The 18,411-nt window shown below is 52.3% G+C and overlaps 4 protein-coding genes across 4 annotated transcripts; 1 reads left to right on the top strand and 3 right to left on the bottom strand.

Annotated features, from left to right (window-relative positions):
• Nucleotides 1–84: 84 nt before the first annotated feature.
• N7479_001516 (MFS general substrate transporter) lies at nt 85–1,767 on the bottom strand (the record flags this gene model as incomplete). Its single annotated transcript, XM_057249213.1, has 1 exon — nt 85–1,767. The coding sequence occupies one exon, from the start codon at nt 1,765–1,767 to the stop codon at nt 85–87; it is 1,683 nt and encodes a 560-aa protein (XP_057113645.1).
• Nucleotides 1,768–2,990: 1,223 nt separating this feature from the next.
• N7479_001517 (glutathione S-transferase family protein) lies at nt 2,991–3,733 on the bottom strand (the record flags this gene model as incomplete). The annotated part of the gene is made up of 2 exons (XM_057249214.1): nt 2,991–3,617; nt 3,680–3,733. The coding sequence occupies 2 exons, from the start codon at nt 3,731–3,733 to the stop codon at nt 2,991–2,993; spliced, it is 681 nt and encodes a 226-aa protein (XP_057113646.1).
• A 353-nt stretch (nt 3,734–4,086) lies between these two features.
• Nucleotides 4,087–5,340, bottom strand: psoB (hydrolase psoB; the record flags this gene model as incomplete). Its single annotated transcript, XM_057249215.1, has 1 exon — nt 4,087–5,340. One exon carries the CDS (start codon nt 5,338–5,340, stop codon nt 4,087–4,089), a length of 1,254 nt encoding a protein of 417 aa, XP_057113647.1.
• Nucleotides 5,341–5,729: 389 nt separating this feature from the next.
• Nucleotides 5,730–17,725, top strand: nrps14 (PKS-NRPS hybrid synthetase psoA; the record flags this gene model as incomplete). The annotated part of the gene is made up of 4 exons (XM_057249216.1): nt 5,730–6,558; nt 6,620–7,069; nt 7,133–13,203; nt 13,259–17,725. The coding sequence occupies 4 exons, from the start codon at nt 5,730–5,732 to the stop codon at nt 17,723–17,725; spliced, it is 11,817 nt and encodes a 3,938-aa protein (XP_057113648.1).
• Nucleotides 17,726–18,411: the final 686 nt, after the last annotated feature.

Consider the following 18,411-nt stretch of genomic DNA (forward strand, 5'->3'; position numbering starts at 1 on the left):
TCTCCCACTCCATCTGGATATTCTAACAGATCATATTTAGAGGAGTCGCTTAAATGAAGGCACGGTACATGAGCGCCGCCCCTTTCAAATATTCGGATCCGGGTTCGGGGCCTCCGGAGAAGCTGTTTTCTCTGTATTCAATCCATACTCGGTGTTGAGCTGGTCGCGCAGGGTATACGACCGCACCAGGAACGCAAGGAGGAAGCCCACCCCACTGAAGGCTATGGACACCTGCCACACTTCTTTCAGACTAACCACATAAAGATGTTTGATGGCGGCGAGTAGGCTGGGATCGCCGCGGAAGGTTTCCATAAACGCCTTAGTGGCATGTTCATAGGCGCCCCCATTTACAAGCAAGGCCTGAGCCTGTTTGTTAGCGATGGAACTTAACATATCATTTGCCCGAGTGTTGAACACAGCCGCTGGGATTGCAGTGCCCCAGATGGAGCCGAAGTTGCGGAGAAAGGTCCACGTTGCTGTGGCAGTGGCCACGTCCGACTCGTCCAAGCAGGCCAAGATTGGCGGCAGCACGCTGGTGAAAACGACGCCCGTACCAACTCCGAATAGAATCTGGAATCCAGTCCATCGGCCTGTCGATGAGTTCTCATCGAGCAGGGTAAACAGACCACATCCCAGCGTCATAAGCAGAAACCCAGAGAAATGCCAGACGCGGTATTTGCCTGTCTTCGTGATCATACCACCTGCCAAAATTCCCGCAGGTGCTGTAGTGGTGGCGATGGGGAACAGCATGACGGCGGACCGGGTAGGCGAGGCATCGCGCACGGCCTGGAAGTACACGGGCATAAAGTAACAGATCCAGAAAAGCATCATGCTGTGCACAAAACTGATTGCGAAGAGTGCGGCGGCGCTGCGGTTGGCAAAGAGATGGATAGGCATTGTGGGCTCTTTGACCCAGGGCGTGGCCTCGTATGCCATGAAGCCACCCAATCCCACTAACCCCAGCACTAAGGGAACAATTGTTCGCCATGATGACCAGGGATTCGTCGTACCGGCCCAGGTGAGTGAGAGCAGAACGGAAGTGACGCCTAGCGTGAGCAGAGTGTTGCCTACCCAGTCCACGCTAAGCAGGCGCTCTCTCATACTAGTGCTTTTGCGGGGATTGCGCAGATTCAATAGTGTCAAGATCAGAACCAATGCCACTCCGGAAATAGGCAAGTTGAGGTAGAATATCCAGCGCCAGGATACACCCTGCGCGAATCCGCCACCAATGATAGGGCCTATGACAGCCGCCACGGCCCAGACGGCCCCGATGATACCGGCATACATACCTCGTTCGCGTAGAGACACCATGTCGCAGATGACCACCTCCGACATGGTAGCGATGCCTCCGCCTCCAATACCCTGGATTGTGCGTCCTGCAAGTAACATTCCCGTGCTGTGTGCCGCCCCGGCCACCGCGCTGCCTACGGCGAATATTACCACAGCTGCGGCAGTCATCGGTCGGCGCCCAAAGATATTAGATGCCTGGCCAAATACGGCCGAGAAGACAGTCGAGGAGAGCAGGTAGGTGTTTATGACCCAGATATACAGCTCTCCGGATCCCAACTCCGCCGAAATTGTCGGCAGGGCAGTCGAGATGATGGAGGTATCCAAGGCGGCCAAGAAAGTGGCCATACTTATAGACAGAAAGACGAGCCAGAATCGCAAGTCTTTTTTTGATGAAGAATTGCTGTCTGGCGTGGCCTCGTCTGGCATGGCCGCGGCTGGCGTGGTAGTGGTTTCTGCGTCCTTTTCCGATGCCGCCATGGTGTGTGGTGATGGAGCATACACTAGGAAATCAAGAACAAGACCGGGACAATAGCTTAAAGGAACGAGAATAGTAAAACTAGACTAAGTCGGTCTTGGCTGGCGTTTTTGCCTTATGTTATCTATATCGGCGTTTTTCTCCTTTGTCTATCCCCGTAGAGAGGAAATTCGCCGAGAGGTATTTTCCCCTTTTCAACTTCACACCCGAGGGTAATTTTCAAATGTCATGCCATCAGTTCAACGAATATGTACTCCGTGTACGGAGTACAGGGTTACAATACTACTAGTAGCGCCTCGCATCAGAGTACGGAATGACCCTTCAATGGCGATCGTTCTCCATATATGATCTATCAAGCCACTATTGATCCTCCGACCAATTACCAGCCTGTACGCCGTTCCTTATATCCGAAATCATGTAGCATCTTTATTCAACATCACCTCAATCCTCCAAAACCACGGTATCACTTGACACTTTCGCTACCAGTGCAACCCTTCTGCTTCGTCTGTGATTTTTCTCGCCATCTGCCCCTATTTCGACCATCATGACACCCGGACTCATTTTTTACTCATGTAAACTCCTGTGGACCGCCCCACTTATCACCTCAACCTGCATGCTCTAGTACTGGCTCAATCAGGAACAGGACTTTCTCCTAATATCTTCCTCTGCTCCGACTACCGCACCCGAAGTAATAAATTTCTGCCACATCTTATTTCCGCGTCTTCTTCGGTCCCAATACCGTACGCGTGCTTCCTTCTCGCGCTAACCCTAACTGGAGGCAGATATAATATCTTAATGGGGTAACAATCGGGATTAGGTAGCTCGGCCTGCCTAGCTTAGTATACTGGTAATACTGGTGGCACACTATTGGCCGCTAGTCACCTCATTCATTTTCGTGCCCACGACTGTGCCTAAAGTCCACGCTATGGTCGAGGATACGTAATATGGCTTATCCACAAAGGACCTCGAGGGCTGGCTGATCCTCCTTCGTATATACACGTGGACAGTCGATCTCGCTTCATGGGCCTGGTTTGCAGTTGGAATATCAAATTTCGAGTGAAGCATTCAAAGGAACATAGTTAAAGAAAGTTCACGGAATACCACAAGTGAATATATTATCTTGTATGAGAAGAGATGATTATGCCTTGGCTCAAATGAACATAAGTCTACATACTATGTACCTTTCAATAAATGGGATCAGTACTTCTTAACTCCCTTTCAATTCTTACGCAACAAATTCCTCCGGCATCCGCCTCACACTTACAAGATTCGGCTCCCCAAACACCTCCCTAACCCCCTCCTCTTCAATAGTCCGCTTATACCATTGTACTGTTTGAGGAATCTCGCCCCTAAGCTGCTCATCCAAGTAATGCATAAAAGCCCAATACAGTGCAGATGCTAGGCTCAGATCCGCCAAAGTCAGTCTTCCACACACTAGGAAGCCTTTCTCTCGACTCAAGTGTGTCTCAACGATCTCCAGAGCATCCCGAAGCGCCTTCCCACCCCTCGTCTCATTATCCGGATTGTAGGGTTGGTACCCAACGCGCCAGAGAACGACAGATAACATATGCCCGTAGACTTCATTCTCAGCGAAGCAGATCCACTGACGAATTTGTGCTTGCTCCACGGCTGTGGAACCTAGCAAAATGGTAGCCTGGGGTCCGGAGCTTGCGACGAACTGCGCAATGGCGTCAGACTCAGCGATATAGGGTCCATCATCAGCTGCTTCAAAAGCCGGCACCTTTCCCGCGGGGAATTTGGCTCGGAACTCGGGCGTCTTGTTGGTGATGCCGAATTGGAAGTCGGTAGGGATGTCGAGGCTGACGTTGTTGAGTCGTGCGGCAGCTTGGATCTGAGACAGGTCAGCGGTGGATGGGGCAAATAAAAATGCTCCGAACTGTTGAGTAACTGTACCTTCAAGACCCGCGCATTGGGCATGTACGAGTATAATTTACCGATGTAGGCCATTGCTGGATATTTCTCTACCCGATACTCGAGGTAGATGGAAAGTGGAAGGGGGCTAAATAAAACGCAGGAGCGACCGGTGTTTATACATAGAGGTATAGATTCTTGATATATGTTCGGCGACTTGTTATGCAGCCCCCGCTGCCCCCCATTTCGTTTGCTCGTGCTTGATATTATGGTACGCCTTGATTGTGAGTCTAACATATACCTAATAAAATGCGTACCACCGAAATTTCCATTATCTCAATGACATTCGTTCGTTGTCCTAAGAGGTTTGTAGATTCTATGAAAGTTGAATGGCCTTGTACTATCTAAATTTCAGGCTTATGGAAGATCAACGTGACCTGGGGTCATCATCACGGCTTCCCAAACTGCTCATCCAACCAAGCAAACATCTTTTGATGCATCAACGCAATCGAACCAATCTTAGCCTGTAAACCACCCCCATCGGCCCCCTTTCCAATCCACAATTGCTTACGGTTGTCAGGGAGGTGGCCTAGCTGATCGAAGATCCGCTGGGCATTGATGTCCGGAGTGAAGTAGAAGGTATCGCCAGCCCCGGTAACGAGCGTGCTGCACTTGAGCTGTGATAGATAGTCCCCGCCCTTATCCCCTTTCAATGTAAATTTCTGCATCATGCGCATGACATTAGCCGGGGTATCGACACCGTAGATCCACTGGCTATGTCCGAACTCCCACCGGAGTTGGAAGTTAGTCGCCGACAAGAAGCCCACGACCCCATTGAAAAAGCCATCGCTTAGCCATCCACTCATCCAGCCATTAATGAACCAATCTGGCATACGGCTGCGTGTAATGTCGAAGAGGTCGTAGCATCCGTCGCACGAGATGCAGGCCCGCACCCGGGGATCCGCTGCTGCGCGGAGGGCGAGATAGCCACCCAACGACGCCCCCTGGACCGCAATCCGATTCATGTCGAGGTTATACAGGCCTGCTAACTCATGTTCAACAAGATCCAACACCTTGCTGGTCACCTTCTCCCAGTCTGGTCGGAAGTGGAGACCGTCCCGTCGCAGGACAATTCCTTGACCGGGTCCCTCGAACGTCAACACAGCATATCCTCGAGGCAACGCTCCTGCTGGACCATAGAAGTATAGTTCCTCCTGTGTCGAATCAAAGCCACCCGTTTGAACAATTAGTGGGAGGGGTCGAGGGCCTCTCTTGGCAGGGAGGAACAACCGTCCTGGCAGCGATGCCCCATTCTCATAAGGAATGCTGAGAATCTTTACCTCGCCGTCGAGGAATTGGGACCCTGTATCAAATGCCTTGACACTTTTTGTGATAGCAGAGAGCAGGCGAGGGTCCTCAGGATTGCAATGCAGGAAGAATTCACTCGCTCGATAATAGTTGGCGGCGCGCAGATACGCCCACGAGGCACCCACGTTGTCATCACTGGCTCGGGCTTCTTCTGCTAGGGCGATAGCTTTATCAGCCTGCTCTGTCCAGGCTCTATACCAGCTCTCAGGGTCTCCATCCTTAATCTGAGCGCGTGCAACAAGACACTCGCCACTTTCGGCCCCCAAACAGCCGGCGTTCCCCAGAATTCTCAGGAACTCAAAATTGAAGAAGTCTGACGAAAAGATCTTGTACATCGTGTAAGTATACAATGATAAAGGTTGTAATCAGATGGAAGAGAAAGAAAAACAAAGAAACAGCAATTGGAGGATGGGACGACTATCGGTGGGATTGATATTATGATGCTAACTAGGTGCTCGGCGACTTTCAATTCTTGACTCCGAGAATAGACAGCATGCGGATACTTATTATTACGGGCGATGCGAAAGGCCAATAAAACGTTGGTATGCAATTTTATATCAATTGGGTGGCCTCGCATGCTTTTATGATCGTTTTGCAACCAACTTCTTCAACATCAACTTTGGTGTCACAGGTTCAACAATATCCTGTTTGAATAGAAGTCATATATCCTCATTATCACTCTGTCTCTTTTCTCTCTTTACTACACCAATTGATTCCTCCTAAAATGATCAACACACCAGAGCCCGTGGCCATTGTGGGCATCGGCTGCCGCTTCCCTGGCGGCGCCAACACTCCGGCAAAACTATGGGAACTCCTCGAACAGAGGCGTGATATCTTGAAGCCCATTCCATCTGACCGCTTGAATGCAAAGGGGTTCTTTGATGCCGACGGAGAACGGCAGGGATGTATGAATGTGCAACATGCATACACACTGGACGAAGACATTCGTCAATTCGACGCCTCGTTCTTCAAGACAAACGCGCTCGAGGCCGAGGCCATGGATCCACAACAACGCATTCTCCTCGAAGTTGTGTATGAGGCCCTCGAGTCGGCAGGCTGTGCCATGGAGCGCATGCAAGGCTCTGACACTTCGGTCTATGTAGGCAGCATGACCGGAGACTACCATGAAATGCTGCTCCGCGATCCGGAAGATATGCCAAAATATATGGCGACAGGAACTGCCAGAAGTATCCTATCAAACCGCATCTCGTACTTTTACGACTGGAAGGGTCCATCGATGACTATCGACACGGCTTGCTCATCTAGTCTGGTGGCCCTGCACGAGGCTGTGCAATCACTCCGACAGGGTGTATCACAGGTCGCGTGTGCGGCAGGTGCCAACCTGATTTTGGGCCCTGAGATGATGATCTCTGAGTCAAAACTGCATATGCTTTCTCCCACTGGGCGCAGCCGCATGTGGGATGCCGCAGCTGATGGCTACGCTCGGGGAGAAGGATTCAGCGCCGTTATCCTGAAGACTCTGTCTCGAGCCATTGCCGACGGCGACTTTATTCATTGCATTGTCCGAGAGACAGGCGTGAATTCCGATGGCCGTAAGTCAACCTTGTTTGGCCCCTGATCCGGGCCATTATCCATTAACTCGTGCTCCTCTAGGGACCAACGGAATTACCTTACCCAGCTCTGTGTCACAGACGGCCTTGATCCGTCAAACCTATGCACGTGCCGGTATTGACTTAGAAAAGGAACCTTGTCAATACTTTGAAGCACACGGTACTGGCACGCCAGCTGGAGACCCCATTGAGGCCCGAGCCATCTGCGAGGCATTCTTTCCACCATCGCAGGGCCAGGTGGCATCCACCCAGCCCATGTTTGTGGGCTCGGTGAAAACAGGCATTGGCCATCTGGAAGGCTGTGCAGGACTAGCAGGCCTAGTCAAGGCATCCGAGGCGGTGCGACGTGGTGTGATCCCTCCTAACATGCTCTTTGAGACCCTCAATCCAGACGTACTTCCATGGGTGAACCGATTGCAAGTGCCCACTGTCGCCTTGCCGTGGCCCACAGTAGCCGACGGATCTCCCCGGCGGGCAAGCGTCAATTCTTTTGGTGGGTGCCCTTGAGGGCTTTCCTCCTTGCCACGTAATAATTGACTGACCAGCAAAATTTCAGGTTTCGGTGGCACTAATGCCCACGCTATTATCGAGAGTTTTGAAAACAAGCATCTCGGGCTCTCTCAGACCTGTGAAAAAGTCATCCCCATTCCCTTGGTGTTCTCTGCCAACTCGGAGATCTCCCTCCGTTCCCAGATTGAAAGCTATTACCATCTCCTCGAATCACCCGACAGGGCATCGCCGGTAGATATCTCGTTGACTCTGCAGTCAAAACGCTCCCAGCATGCCGTTCGAGTGGCTTTCTCTGGGCATGACCGCGCATCACTTCTTCAAAGCATCCAAGGCTCCCTCACAAAAGAGGACTCCATGGGTGTGCGAATCGACCAGAAGGTGGATCGTCCACGAATTCTCGGAATCTTCACTGGACAGGGTGCGCAGTGGCCCACAATGGGGCGAGAACTACTGCGAACCTCTTCGGTAGCACAGGATATTGTGCAACGGCTACAGGGTTCGTTGGAAAAATTACCCGATCCTCCCTCCTGGACGCTGGCCGATCAAATTCAGGCCGATCACGCCTCGTCACGACTGGCCGAAGCTAGTGTCGCTCAACCATTATGCACTGCAGTCCAAATCATTCTTGTCGATCTGCTTAAAATAGCTGGCGTCACATTTAATGTTGTAATTGGTCATTCGTCTGGGGAGATTGGTGCTGCCTATGCCGCAGGAATGATTACAGCAGAGGATGCTATCCGTATCGCCTATTATCGCGGAGTGCACGCGAAACTGGCTAGAGGCGCCGATGGCGAGAAAGGGGCAATGATGGCAGCCGGTATGAGCTATGAAGATGCATGCGACTTTTGTGAACAGTACTTCCCTGGTCGTCTGGATGTGGCAGCCTCGAACGCTCCCGGAAGCGTCACGCTCTCTGGAAATGAGGACGCTGTTTATGAAGCGAAAGCTCTTCTGGATGACCAGGGCAAATTTGCTCGGAAATTGCTCGTCGACACAGCGTATCACTCGCCGCACATGGAGCAATGCTCAATCCCCTACTCCACGTCTCTGGCTGCCTGCGGAATCCGCCCTCAGCCAGCGCGCGACGATTGTACCTGGGTATCGAGTGTACATGGGTACCGCATGCAGGGCGAGGAACACGTCGAGTCACTGACAGGTGAGTACTGGAACGATAATATGGTCAACCCTGTCTTGTTCTCCATCGCTGTGGAGGTGGCCGTGACAGGAGAACTGCCCTGTGATATCGCCCTTGAGCTGGGTCCCCATCCCGCCCTCAAGTCGCCCTTCAATCAGACGTTTAAACAGGCGACTACTGGTTCTATCGCTTACAGTGGCACTCTGTCGCGGGATCGCCATGATGTTAGCGCCTTGAGTGACACTCTTGGCTTCCTATGGACGAGACTAGGCTCGTCCTCCGTGGACTTTGAACGGTTTGCTGCCGCCTTTTCCATCGCTCCTCAATGGATCCCAGGCCTACCCGCCTACTCATGGGATCACCGGCAGTCGTACTGGAGGGAATCCAACAAATCTGCCAACTATCGCCGGCGGGCTCAGCCACGGCATCCTTTACTCGGATCCCGTTCCACCGAAGACATCGACCAGAACCTCCGCTGGATGCAGACTCTGCGCCTCGGAGAGTTGCCCTGGCTGAATGGACATAAAGTCGAGGGCCAGGTAATCTACCCAGCGGCGGCTTATCTGGTAATGGCCATAGAGTCGTGCAACGACGTGGCAAAGGACCGCGGCATCCAGCTTCTGGAGCTATACGATGTAGATATTGCCAACGCTATCTCCCTATCCGAGGATGCTCCAGGTGTTGACGTTCTCTTTTCCTTGAGCCCGAGGGATGCAGGTTCTCAATCCGACATGATCACCGCCGAGTGGGCCTGTTATTCACGAATGGGCGAGGGCAAGGGATCATGGAGACTTAATGCTCGCGGTCATGTCCGAATGGTGTTTGGCGATGTCAATTCCGAAATTCTCCCTCCTAGGGCGGCTTTGGAGGGAGCTTTTGTCGACGTCGACGTCGATCGATTTTATGGAGCCCTAACTGAGATTGGACTAAACTATACAGGGGCATTCCGCAGTCTCAACTCCATCTGCCGCCGATCGGGTGTGTCTAGTGCGACCCTACATCAGATCCCATCACCTCCGCTGGCTGGCTCCATTCACCCAGCCATCCTAGATGCCGCATTCCAATCCATATTTGCCGCATTCTGTTGGCCTGGGGATGGCAGTCTGCGAGCCCCTTTCGTTCCTACAAAGCTCACCAGCTTGCGCATTGTCAACGGGGCCTTAGTGCAGGCCGCAGACCAGGTGCAAGTGGTCGCATCAATTGCAGAAGCCTCCGGACAAGCGATCTCTGCCGATCTAGATCTCTATGCCTTGAGGGAAGGAAATAAAGCCCTCGTGCAGATCCAAGGTCTGCGCTGCTCATGCCTCACGCCTCCCGGTCCCAACGACTACAAGGAGCTCTACTCACAAAATGTATGGGAGCTGGACATTGGAAGTGGAATTTCCTCTTTAGCCGCCGTCGAAAACGATGCTCCCGAAGACCTGCAGCTCATTAATCTTTGTGAACGACTATCTTATTATTATCTACGGCTGTTGAATGCAGAGGTTGACCGAAGTGAAGTGCCGGGCATGGAGTGGAATTTCCAATGCATCTTCGAGTGGATTGATTACCTCTTCCCGTGGATTGAATCAGGAACGCACCCAACTATCCGAAAGGAATGGGCCACTGATGATCCATCATGGCTCCTTGACCAGGTCACTCGATTCCCAGACTCGGTCGACCTGCAGCTAATTACAGCCGTGGGAACACACCTCCCCCAGGTCGTCCGCCGCGAGACAACCATGTTAGAGCACATGGTTCGTGATGACGTTCTGAATCGCTTCTACAAATTTGGCCTCGGCTTCCAGCGAGCCAACGGATTCATGGGCCAAGTTCTCAAGCAAATTGCACACAGGTACCCTCGATCAAAGATCCTTGAGATTGGCGCTGGCACTGGTGGCGCTACCAAGGGAATTCTTGAGTCGCTGGGGGAGACTTTTGAAAGCTACACGTACACCGATATCTCCACAGGATTTTTCGAAGCAGCCGCAACTCGTTTCGAGCCTTGGGCGCACAAGATCAAATTCCGCCCCCTGAATGTAGAATTAGATCTTTCCGAGCAAGCGTATGGAGACCAAACCTTCGACGTCATCGTGGCCTCCAACGTCCTCCATGCGACCAAGAACCTGTCTGCCACCATGCAGAACGTACGTCGGCTGCTCAAACCAGGTGGTTTCCTGGTCTTGCTGGAGGTTACAAGTGAAATTGTCCGAGTGAAATTGATGATGTCTGGGTTACCGGGTTGGTGGCTCGGAGGTGATGACGGCCGTCGTATGGGACCAACCATCACTAGAGACCAGTGGGACTCCCTCCTGAAAGAAACTGGCTTCTCGGGCGTCGATAATGTTACCCACGACTTTATCGATACATCAAAGCATATGACGTCGGTTATGGTCTCTCAAGCGGTGGATGAGAATGTCATGCTGCTTCGGCAACCACTGCATCAGAATTCCCAGTGGTCATTGCCTTCCACCACCATCATTGGCGGATGCACCTCCAACATTGCTGTCCAAGCACAGCACATGCTCACTCCTCTGCTCAGTCACCAAGCTCAAATTTACCAAATTGACAGTTTGGCGGATCTATTGGGCCATCCTGCCGCTCTACAAGCTCCCGTGCTTGTAATCCTGGAGGACTTGGATGATAGCATTCTCAGGGACTTTTCCCAGCACAAACTCAAAGCACTCCAGCTATCTCTTCCGCAATGTCGACGTCTTCTGTGGGTTTCTCGTCAATGTCAATCTGGCGACCCGTACGGAAACATGTCCATCGGATTATGTCGCGCTCTTGCCGCTGAGCATCCCCATATTGCTCTTCAGCATCTAGACATGGAATCAAAGATAGATGAATTCACCCCAACCGTGATTGCTGAAACTCTGGTCCGGTTGGCATTTGGATCGGCTATCAAGCCGGAGAGTGACCTATTGTGGACTTCAGAGCCAGAGCTGCTGCTGAAGAACGGACAGACTTTCATTCCCCGAATTCTGCCAGATCAGCGCCTAAACGATAGATTGAACGCGCAGAAAATGGTGATCAAAACATCCTCATCGATAAAGGACGGCGTGGAGATTCTGCCTCGGGCCAACGGTTATATTCTTTCCGAGCCAATCGCCACGGTGACGGACATGCACCTCAGCCAATTGAAGGTGAAGGTCCTGTACTCGCTCCTTTCAGCTATTCAAGTAGGCCCGCATACGACGGCCTTTGTTTCTTACGGCTCTCTTGTGGACAACCCTCATGTCAACGTCATTGCATTTGCCGAGACCAACAGCTCCACCGTCATCACTTCGCCAACATGCGTCTTCCCTGTCTTGAGCGCTGTATCAGGACAGGCCCTCCTCCAGATCACGGCGTTTGGCGCATTGGCTGAGCAATTGCTGTCTAGAGTGTCTCCTGGAAACGCGGTCGTACTACACCAAGCGGACGACAAGCTGGGTGCTGTCATTCAGCAACGCGCAGGCGAGCTGGGTGTTCTAGTGAGCAATGTCTCAATTCATCCCTATGCCTCGCAGAAGTCTCAGCAAAAAAGTGTGCCTTCATCCACTAAGCTCGTACTGGACTTTGCATCAACAACATCGGTCCCATGGGAGCAGATCGTGCCGGCAGGATGTGAGGTTCTAACATTGAACGATCTATTTACCGATGGATCTCAAGGCAGCACTCCTGTTGCCTCTAGTATTTTTGAAAAGGCATTCGGTTGGGCACGCCAGCAAATCGCAACTTCTCAGGTGGTGGAAATTATTCCTATCGCCAATCTGGCTGGCCGCGCACGGGCCGATATCCCTTACTCCAGTGTTGTCGATTTCACTGATTCCGGTGTCGTGCAGTCAATTGCACGATCCTTGGATCCAGCTCGTCTATTCCATTCTGACAAGACATATCTGCTGGCCGGATGTACAGGAGGTCTAGGACAGGCTCTTTGTCGATGGATGGTCTCTCAAGGAGCGCGCTTCCTGGCTCTCACCACACGCAACCCAGCCCGAGTCAGCTCGACCTGGCTTGAAGAGCTGCGGCAAAATGGCGCCCAAGTCTCAGTTTTTGCCTGTGATGTGGCCAATAAAGGCTCGCTGTCGGCAGCCTGTGAGCTGATTGAAAGCAGTATGCCTCCCATTGCCGGTGTTGCTAACGCGGCCATGGTCCTTGCAGATCGGTCGTTTGCCGAGCTCAAGGTAAAAGACTTCCATGACGTCTGGGGACCCAAGGTCGAAGGCACCAAGAATTTGGATGAGATTTTTAATGATCGCCCGTTGGATTTCTTCATCCTATTCTCGTCGCTGGCCAGCATTGTCGGCAACCGAGGTCAATCCAACTACGTAGCAGCCAATATGTTCATGTCCACTATTTCCGAACAGCGTCGGCAGCGCGGGCTAGCTGCCTCAGTCTTCCACATCGGCATGGTCCTGGGTGTAGGCTACGTATCTTCAACGGGCATCTACGAGTCGACTTTACGTCAGTACAACTACATGCCCATTGCCGAGCCCGAGTTCTTGGACATGTTCTCTGAGGCCATCCTAGTGGGCCGTCCCCAGTCAGATCACTCCCCAGAGCTCATCACTGGTCTGAGCCGGCACAGCTTGAGCGAAGACACCCAGAAGCCGTTTTGGCATGAGAACCACCGATTCTCCCATCATTCAGTGACTGAAATCCATCAGACCGAGGCCGCTACCACGGCCAAGGCATCCTTGACGCAATCCATCCAGCAGGCCCAAAACCTGGATGATGTTGATGCCGCCATCCAAGACGCCTTTTGCACGAAACTGGAGCGCATGTTGCAAGCAGCCAAGGACTCCATCGAACGGCACCAGCCGCTGATCAACCTGGGCGTGGACTCGCTCATTGCCGTCGAGATCCGTTCCTGGTTCTTCAAGGAGCTCGACGTCGACATTCCGGTGTTGAAGGTTCTGGGAGGTGCATCAGTAGCTGAACTCTGCCACGAGTCGGCAACCAAGGTCTGGACAGACGCAGCCCCTGTCGTCCAGACTGAAGCCCCACCAGCCCAGCAGGTTCGTTCTCATCGCATACTCCATTGTTATATTGTCACCCACTAATGCAATCCAGGTTGTCCAAAACAAGCCGGCCATCAAAGAATCACCATGTGTGTCAGCTGTTCCAACACCCTCGATTACGGAGAATTCGTCTTCCGCCACTTCCATATTCGATTCCTCCAGTGTCCCTTCTAGTCTATCACAAAGCCCAGATCTCTCCCAAGCATCATCAGAAAAGGGGGAGGCTGATTCGGATGCGGGAAATTCTTTTTCACGCCAGGAAGAACTCCCTATCGAGAGAAGTAGTCCCATGTCCTTTGCCCAAGAGCGACTCTGGTTCCTCCGAGGCTACCTCCGAGACCCGACTACCTACAATGTGACAATCTCCTACAAAGTGGCGGGTCCATTGGACCGGAAAACTCTTCAGAATGCCTTTTGTTCCGTGATCCAACGGCATGAGGCTCTCCGGACGTGCTTCTATAATGACCCGAAATCCCACAACCCAACCCAGGCAGTCCTCACAGAAAGCAACTTCCAGGTGGAATTAAAGGTTGGGGCATCGGTTGAGGCCTCATTTGATCAGATACGCCACCACTGCTATGACCTGGAGAACGGTGAAATTCTGAGAACCATCATGATTTCGCCGTCTCCATCGCAGCACTTCCTAGTGATTGGCTTCCACCATATCGCCTTCGATGGCTTCAGCGCGCAAACTCTCATTCGCGATCTAGCCATAGCATATGCTGGTCGGCCACTGCCCCCCGCGCCCCCGCAGTACATTGACTTTGCCATCAAGCAACGATCCGAAAAGCTAGAACGCGTCCAGTGTGATCTAGAGTACTGGAAGCAGGAGTTCCCCGATCTTCCTCCCACACTACCTCTATTAGACTTTGCGGAGACCAAATCTCGCGCTCCGCTGACGGAGTACAAGCTACGAAGCATGACACAGATGCTGCCTTCGGATTTGACTGAAGGGATTCGATCAGCTGCCCGGGGTCTGGGGTGTACTCCATTCCATTTCCACCTCTCCATCCTGCAGATTGTTCTGCACAGGCTACTCTCGGTTACCGATTTATGTATTGGAATGACGGATGCCAATAAGAATGACCCCCAGTTTTTAGAGACCATTGGGTTTTTTGTCAACCTCCTGCCCATTCGATTCCGCCTCGAGACTACCCCAACTTTTGCCGACGTTGTGGGGCAGACCAAAAAGAAGACGGACCAAGCCTTGGCTCATTCGCGTGTATCTGTCGACAAGTTGCTGGATGAACTGCACGTTCCTCGCAGCACGTTGCATCAGCCGCTGTTCCAGGTGGCCATCAACTACAAGATGGGATCCACCCAAATTGTCCCCCTAGGCCAATGCCAGGCCCATGCCCTTGACTTTGAAGATGCTCGAAATGCATATGACTTGCACTTTGAAATTGAGACGCTCTCGGATGGTTCAACTCACCTAACGGTGCAGTCACAGCGCTATCTCTACACCGAGCACGAAATTTCTGTTGTGGTTGAGACCTACCTTCATCTTCTGAGTGTTTTGTGCCAGGATCCCAGCCGTGACATCAAGACCGTCGACCTAGCGCCACCAGAGAAATCCAAGCAAGCCCTCCATCTCGGCCAAGTCTCAGGTAGCCCTTCTCCTCGATTTCTGACCCTCTCTAGGTGGGCTGCGCACTGGGCATCCATTCAGCCCACTGCCACGGCAATCTTAGACGATCAAGGCGCCCGTTTGTCGTATGATCAGGTGGTCGCTGCTGCAGATGATCTCGCCCATCAACTCGTTGAGGCAGGCATCCAGCCTGGAGACCGCGTGGGCGTTTACTGTGAGCCCAGCAGCAATATACTCGTGTATATCATTGGAATTCACAAGACGGGCTGTGTCTATGTGCCCCTCGATGTGCAAAATCCGGTCGGCCGACTCAATCTCATGGTTCAAGACTGCCAAATGGCGCTGATCTTGTGTGATGAAACCACCGCGCCTCGTGCTCGAGAATTTGAGACCAACGCTATAATCACCCAGTTTACTCCACGAGCAAGCGAGACACGGTCTGTCCAGTATCCCGATGCTTCAAAGGGTTCGTCTGTGGCCTGTATCCTGTACACGAGTGGCACTACTGGCGTCCCCAAAGGAGTGGTGATCAAACACTCCAATCTGGCTTATAGTGTTGCGGGATTACGAGAACGATATGCTCTTGGCCAAGAGACCGTGCTCCAACAAACGTCTTGGGGATTTGACGTTTCTCTAGGACAAATCTATCAAGGCGTTTTCGGAGGTGGCACTGTCGTGGTTGCTTCTTCTCCGACTCGAAAAGACCCTGCTCAATTGGCGCGTTTGATGCATCAGGAGAAGATCACCTTTACCATCATGACTACCACTCAGGCATTGAGCCTGATCCGGTACGGGTCGGATGATCTGCGACAATGCTCACTGTGGAAGTTCGCACTCAAGGCCGGAGAGCCAGTGACCTCACACCTGGTCGACGAGTTCCGAGCGCTCCATCTCACTAATCTGCAGGTTTCAAATGCATACGGTCCGTCTGAAGCCACCGTCCTCGCCTGCCATGGGTCCAACGAATTGAGTCCCTCGGCACCCCGAGACACTCGCCATCCACCGATAGGTCGTGCTCTTCCCAATTATTCAGCATACATCCTTGATGATTGCCAACAAGTGGTGCCTGTTGGCTTCGCTGGGGAGCTCTATCTGGGAGGTGCCGGTGTGGCCCAGGGCTATCTCAATCAGGATGACCTGACAGCATCCAAATTCCTGCCTAATCCCTTTGCGGAAGCTGCATGGATCGAGAATGGGTGGAATCGCATGTACCGCACCGGCGACAAGGCCAAGTTCTTGCCAGATGGACGCATCGTGTTCCTAGGTCGTATTGCGGGCGATAACCAAAGGAAGCTCCGGGGTTTCCGCATCGAACTTGATGACATCGCTAGTACAATTATCCGGACGTCAGTCGGTCGCGTGAGCAATGCGGCCGCTACCATCCGAGGAGATTTGGAGGCCGGAGACTCCAGTAATCAAGTTCTGGTGGCTTTCGTTGTTCTGTCAGCCAAGGAAGTCTTATCATCCGACTCCAGTTCATTCATCGAGGGGTTGCGCACCAGCCTACCACTCCCCCAGTACATGTGTCCATCCCGGATCATTGTTGTGGACAGCCTTCCAGTGAACTCAGCTGGAAAATTAGACCAACCCGCGGTGGATGCCCTGCCACTTCCGACGCTGCAATCTGTGCATGATGCAGGTCACCTCACCGATACACAACTCCAGCTCAAGGAACTCTGGCTCGAGGCCCTTCCCATCTTGGGTGATGCTACCATCTCTACCGACAGCGACTTCTTCAGCGTCGGTGGCAATTCAGTTTTGCTGGTCAAGCTTCAATCCCTAGTTTTCCGTCAATTCGGCATCACAGTCCCAGTAGCCGACCTCTTCCAGCAAAGCACGCTTGCAGCCATGGCCAGCAAACTAGAGACCGCGGACCCTTTGCGTTCCGTTACGCACATTGACTGGGATGAAGAGACTCTGCCTGTTTTGCCTTCGACTATGCCAGTCACAGACGAAACAGACAACGCTCAACAGGTAACCACGAATCTGGAAGTTCTTCTCACCGGTGCCACTGGTTTCCTTGGATCAGCTATCCTCAAACAACTAGTCGATGACCCCAACGTGGTCAGAATCCATTGCATTGCGATCCGAACCAGCCCTGATGGAACTCTTCGATCTCCGGTTGTCTCATCCCCGAAAATTATCCAATATCCCGGTGACCTCTCCTCGCCTCTTCTCGGCTTGTCGTCTGAGCAATACATGGATTTATCCCAACGCGTCCACCGCATTATCCATAACGGTGCAGCCGTGTCCTTCCTGCGGACCTACATCTCTCTCCGTGCGCCTAATTTGGACAGTACAAAAGCACTGGCGGCGATGGCAGCCCCCCGACACATTCCCTTCCATTATATCTCCTCAGGGGGTGTCGCGAGACTATTCGAGATGGATACTCTCGCACCAGTCTCGCTGGCAGAGTACCACCCATCATCTGGTGGCCAAAATGGATACTCATCGTCTAAATGGGCAAGCGAAGTATACCTGGAGCGATGCGCCGAAGCCCACCAGCTCCCGGTATGGATTCATCGACCTAGCAACATCACTGGCGATGGAACTCCCCAAACCGACTTGTTGCAGCGGATCATCGATGCATCATTGAAGATCCAGTCAGTGCCTGTTCTCACGTCGTGGCGAGGAAACTTCGACTGGGTGCCAGTGGAGGAAGTTGCGGGCGGCGTAGTAGCTGCTCTGCACTCTGCGCCGTTGACGGGTCTCAAGTTCGTGCATCATTGCGCAGAGCATAAGGTCCCAGTGGCAGAGCTGAAAGCTCACCTGGAGACAAAACATGGCGAGAAATTGGATGCTCTGCCTATAGATGAATGGGTGAACAAGGCGGTTAAGGCGGGACAACTGGACGCAGCCACTGAAGCTTTGGCTCGGGGTGTTCAGGATCAGTCCGACGCGGTGTTCCCCAGCCTGCTAAAAAGCGAATAAGGAACTCGTATTCTGTAGACACTTTAGGTTTGTGTTAAGAGAATGCATGAGGCTCAATCGGCCAGCTTATCTACCTAGTAGCTAGACTCCACCCTCTCAGTTCACCAATATCATCAAATTCTTGTTCATTATGCCTCCCTTGCGTCACGAGTAGTTTGTATTTTGGCTTGAAAGCTCTGTAGCCAGCTCTATGCTGTTCGGTATCATAGAACTATCTTAGTAATGCTCCTACACTTCATCCATAAATAAGCATCAATAGGACTAACTAGGAAGATCTTGGCATATTCTTGCATTTTTCTACATAAATTTGCATCAAAAGTTGGATCTGAAAGACACCCAAGAACCAAAAGAGCCTCCTCCCTGCCTCGGAGTCACAGTCTGTCATAGCTTTAGGCCTCGATATGGATAATAAACCCGATCAAAAAATAAGAATAATAAATCAAGGTAATAACGGAGGCCCTAAGGGGCATGTGAGTGGGCGTTCACTCGGCAGTTCCAATCGAAGGTGTGTTTGACGTCGAGCAAGGCTGATGCGAACTTATAATACAAACTTTGAATTGCACTGCCTCAATCAGCCTCGTATAGTGGAGCTGATTGTGGACTTACGTCTACACCACTGCTTTATCCTCGTCGCTCGTGTTGATGCGGGGTTGGAAACGAGGCTCTGCTGTGGGAGAGAAGCAGAA

This window comes from Penicillium vulpinum (genome assembly GCF_028829585.1).
Source record: "Penicillium vulpinum strain IBT 29486 chromosome Unknown utg000001l_segment0_segment0, whole genome shotgun sequence".
Taxonomy (NCBI): Eukaryota; Fungi; Ascomycota; class Eurotiomycetes; order Eurotiales; family Aspergillaceae; genus Penicillium; species Penicillium vulpinum.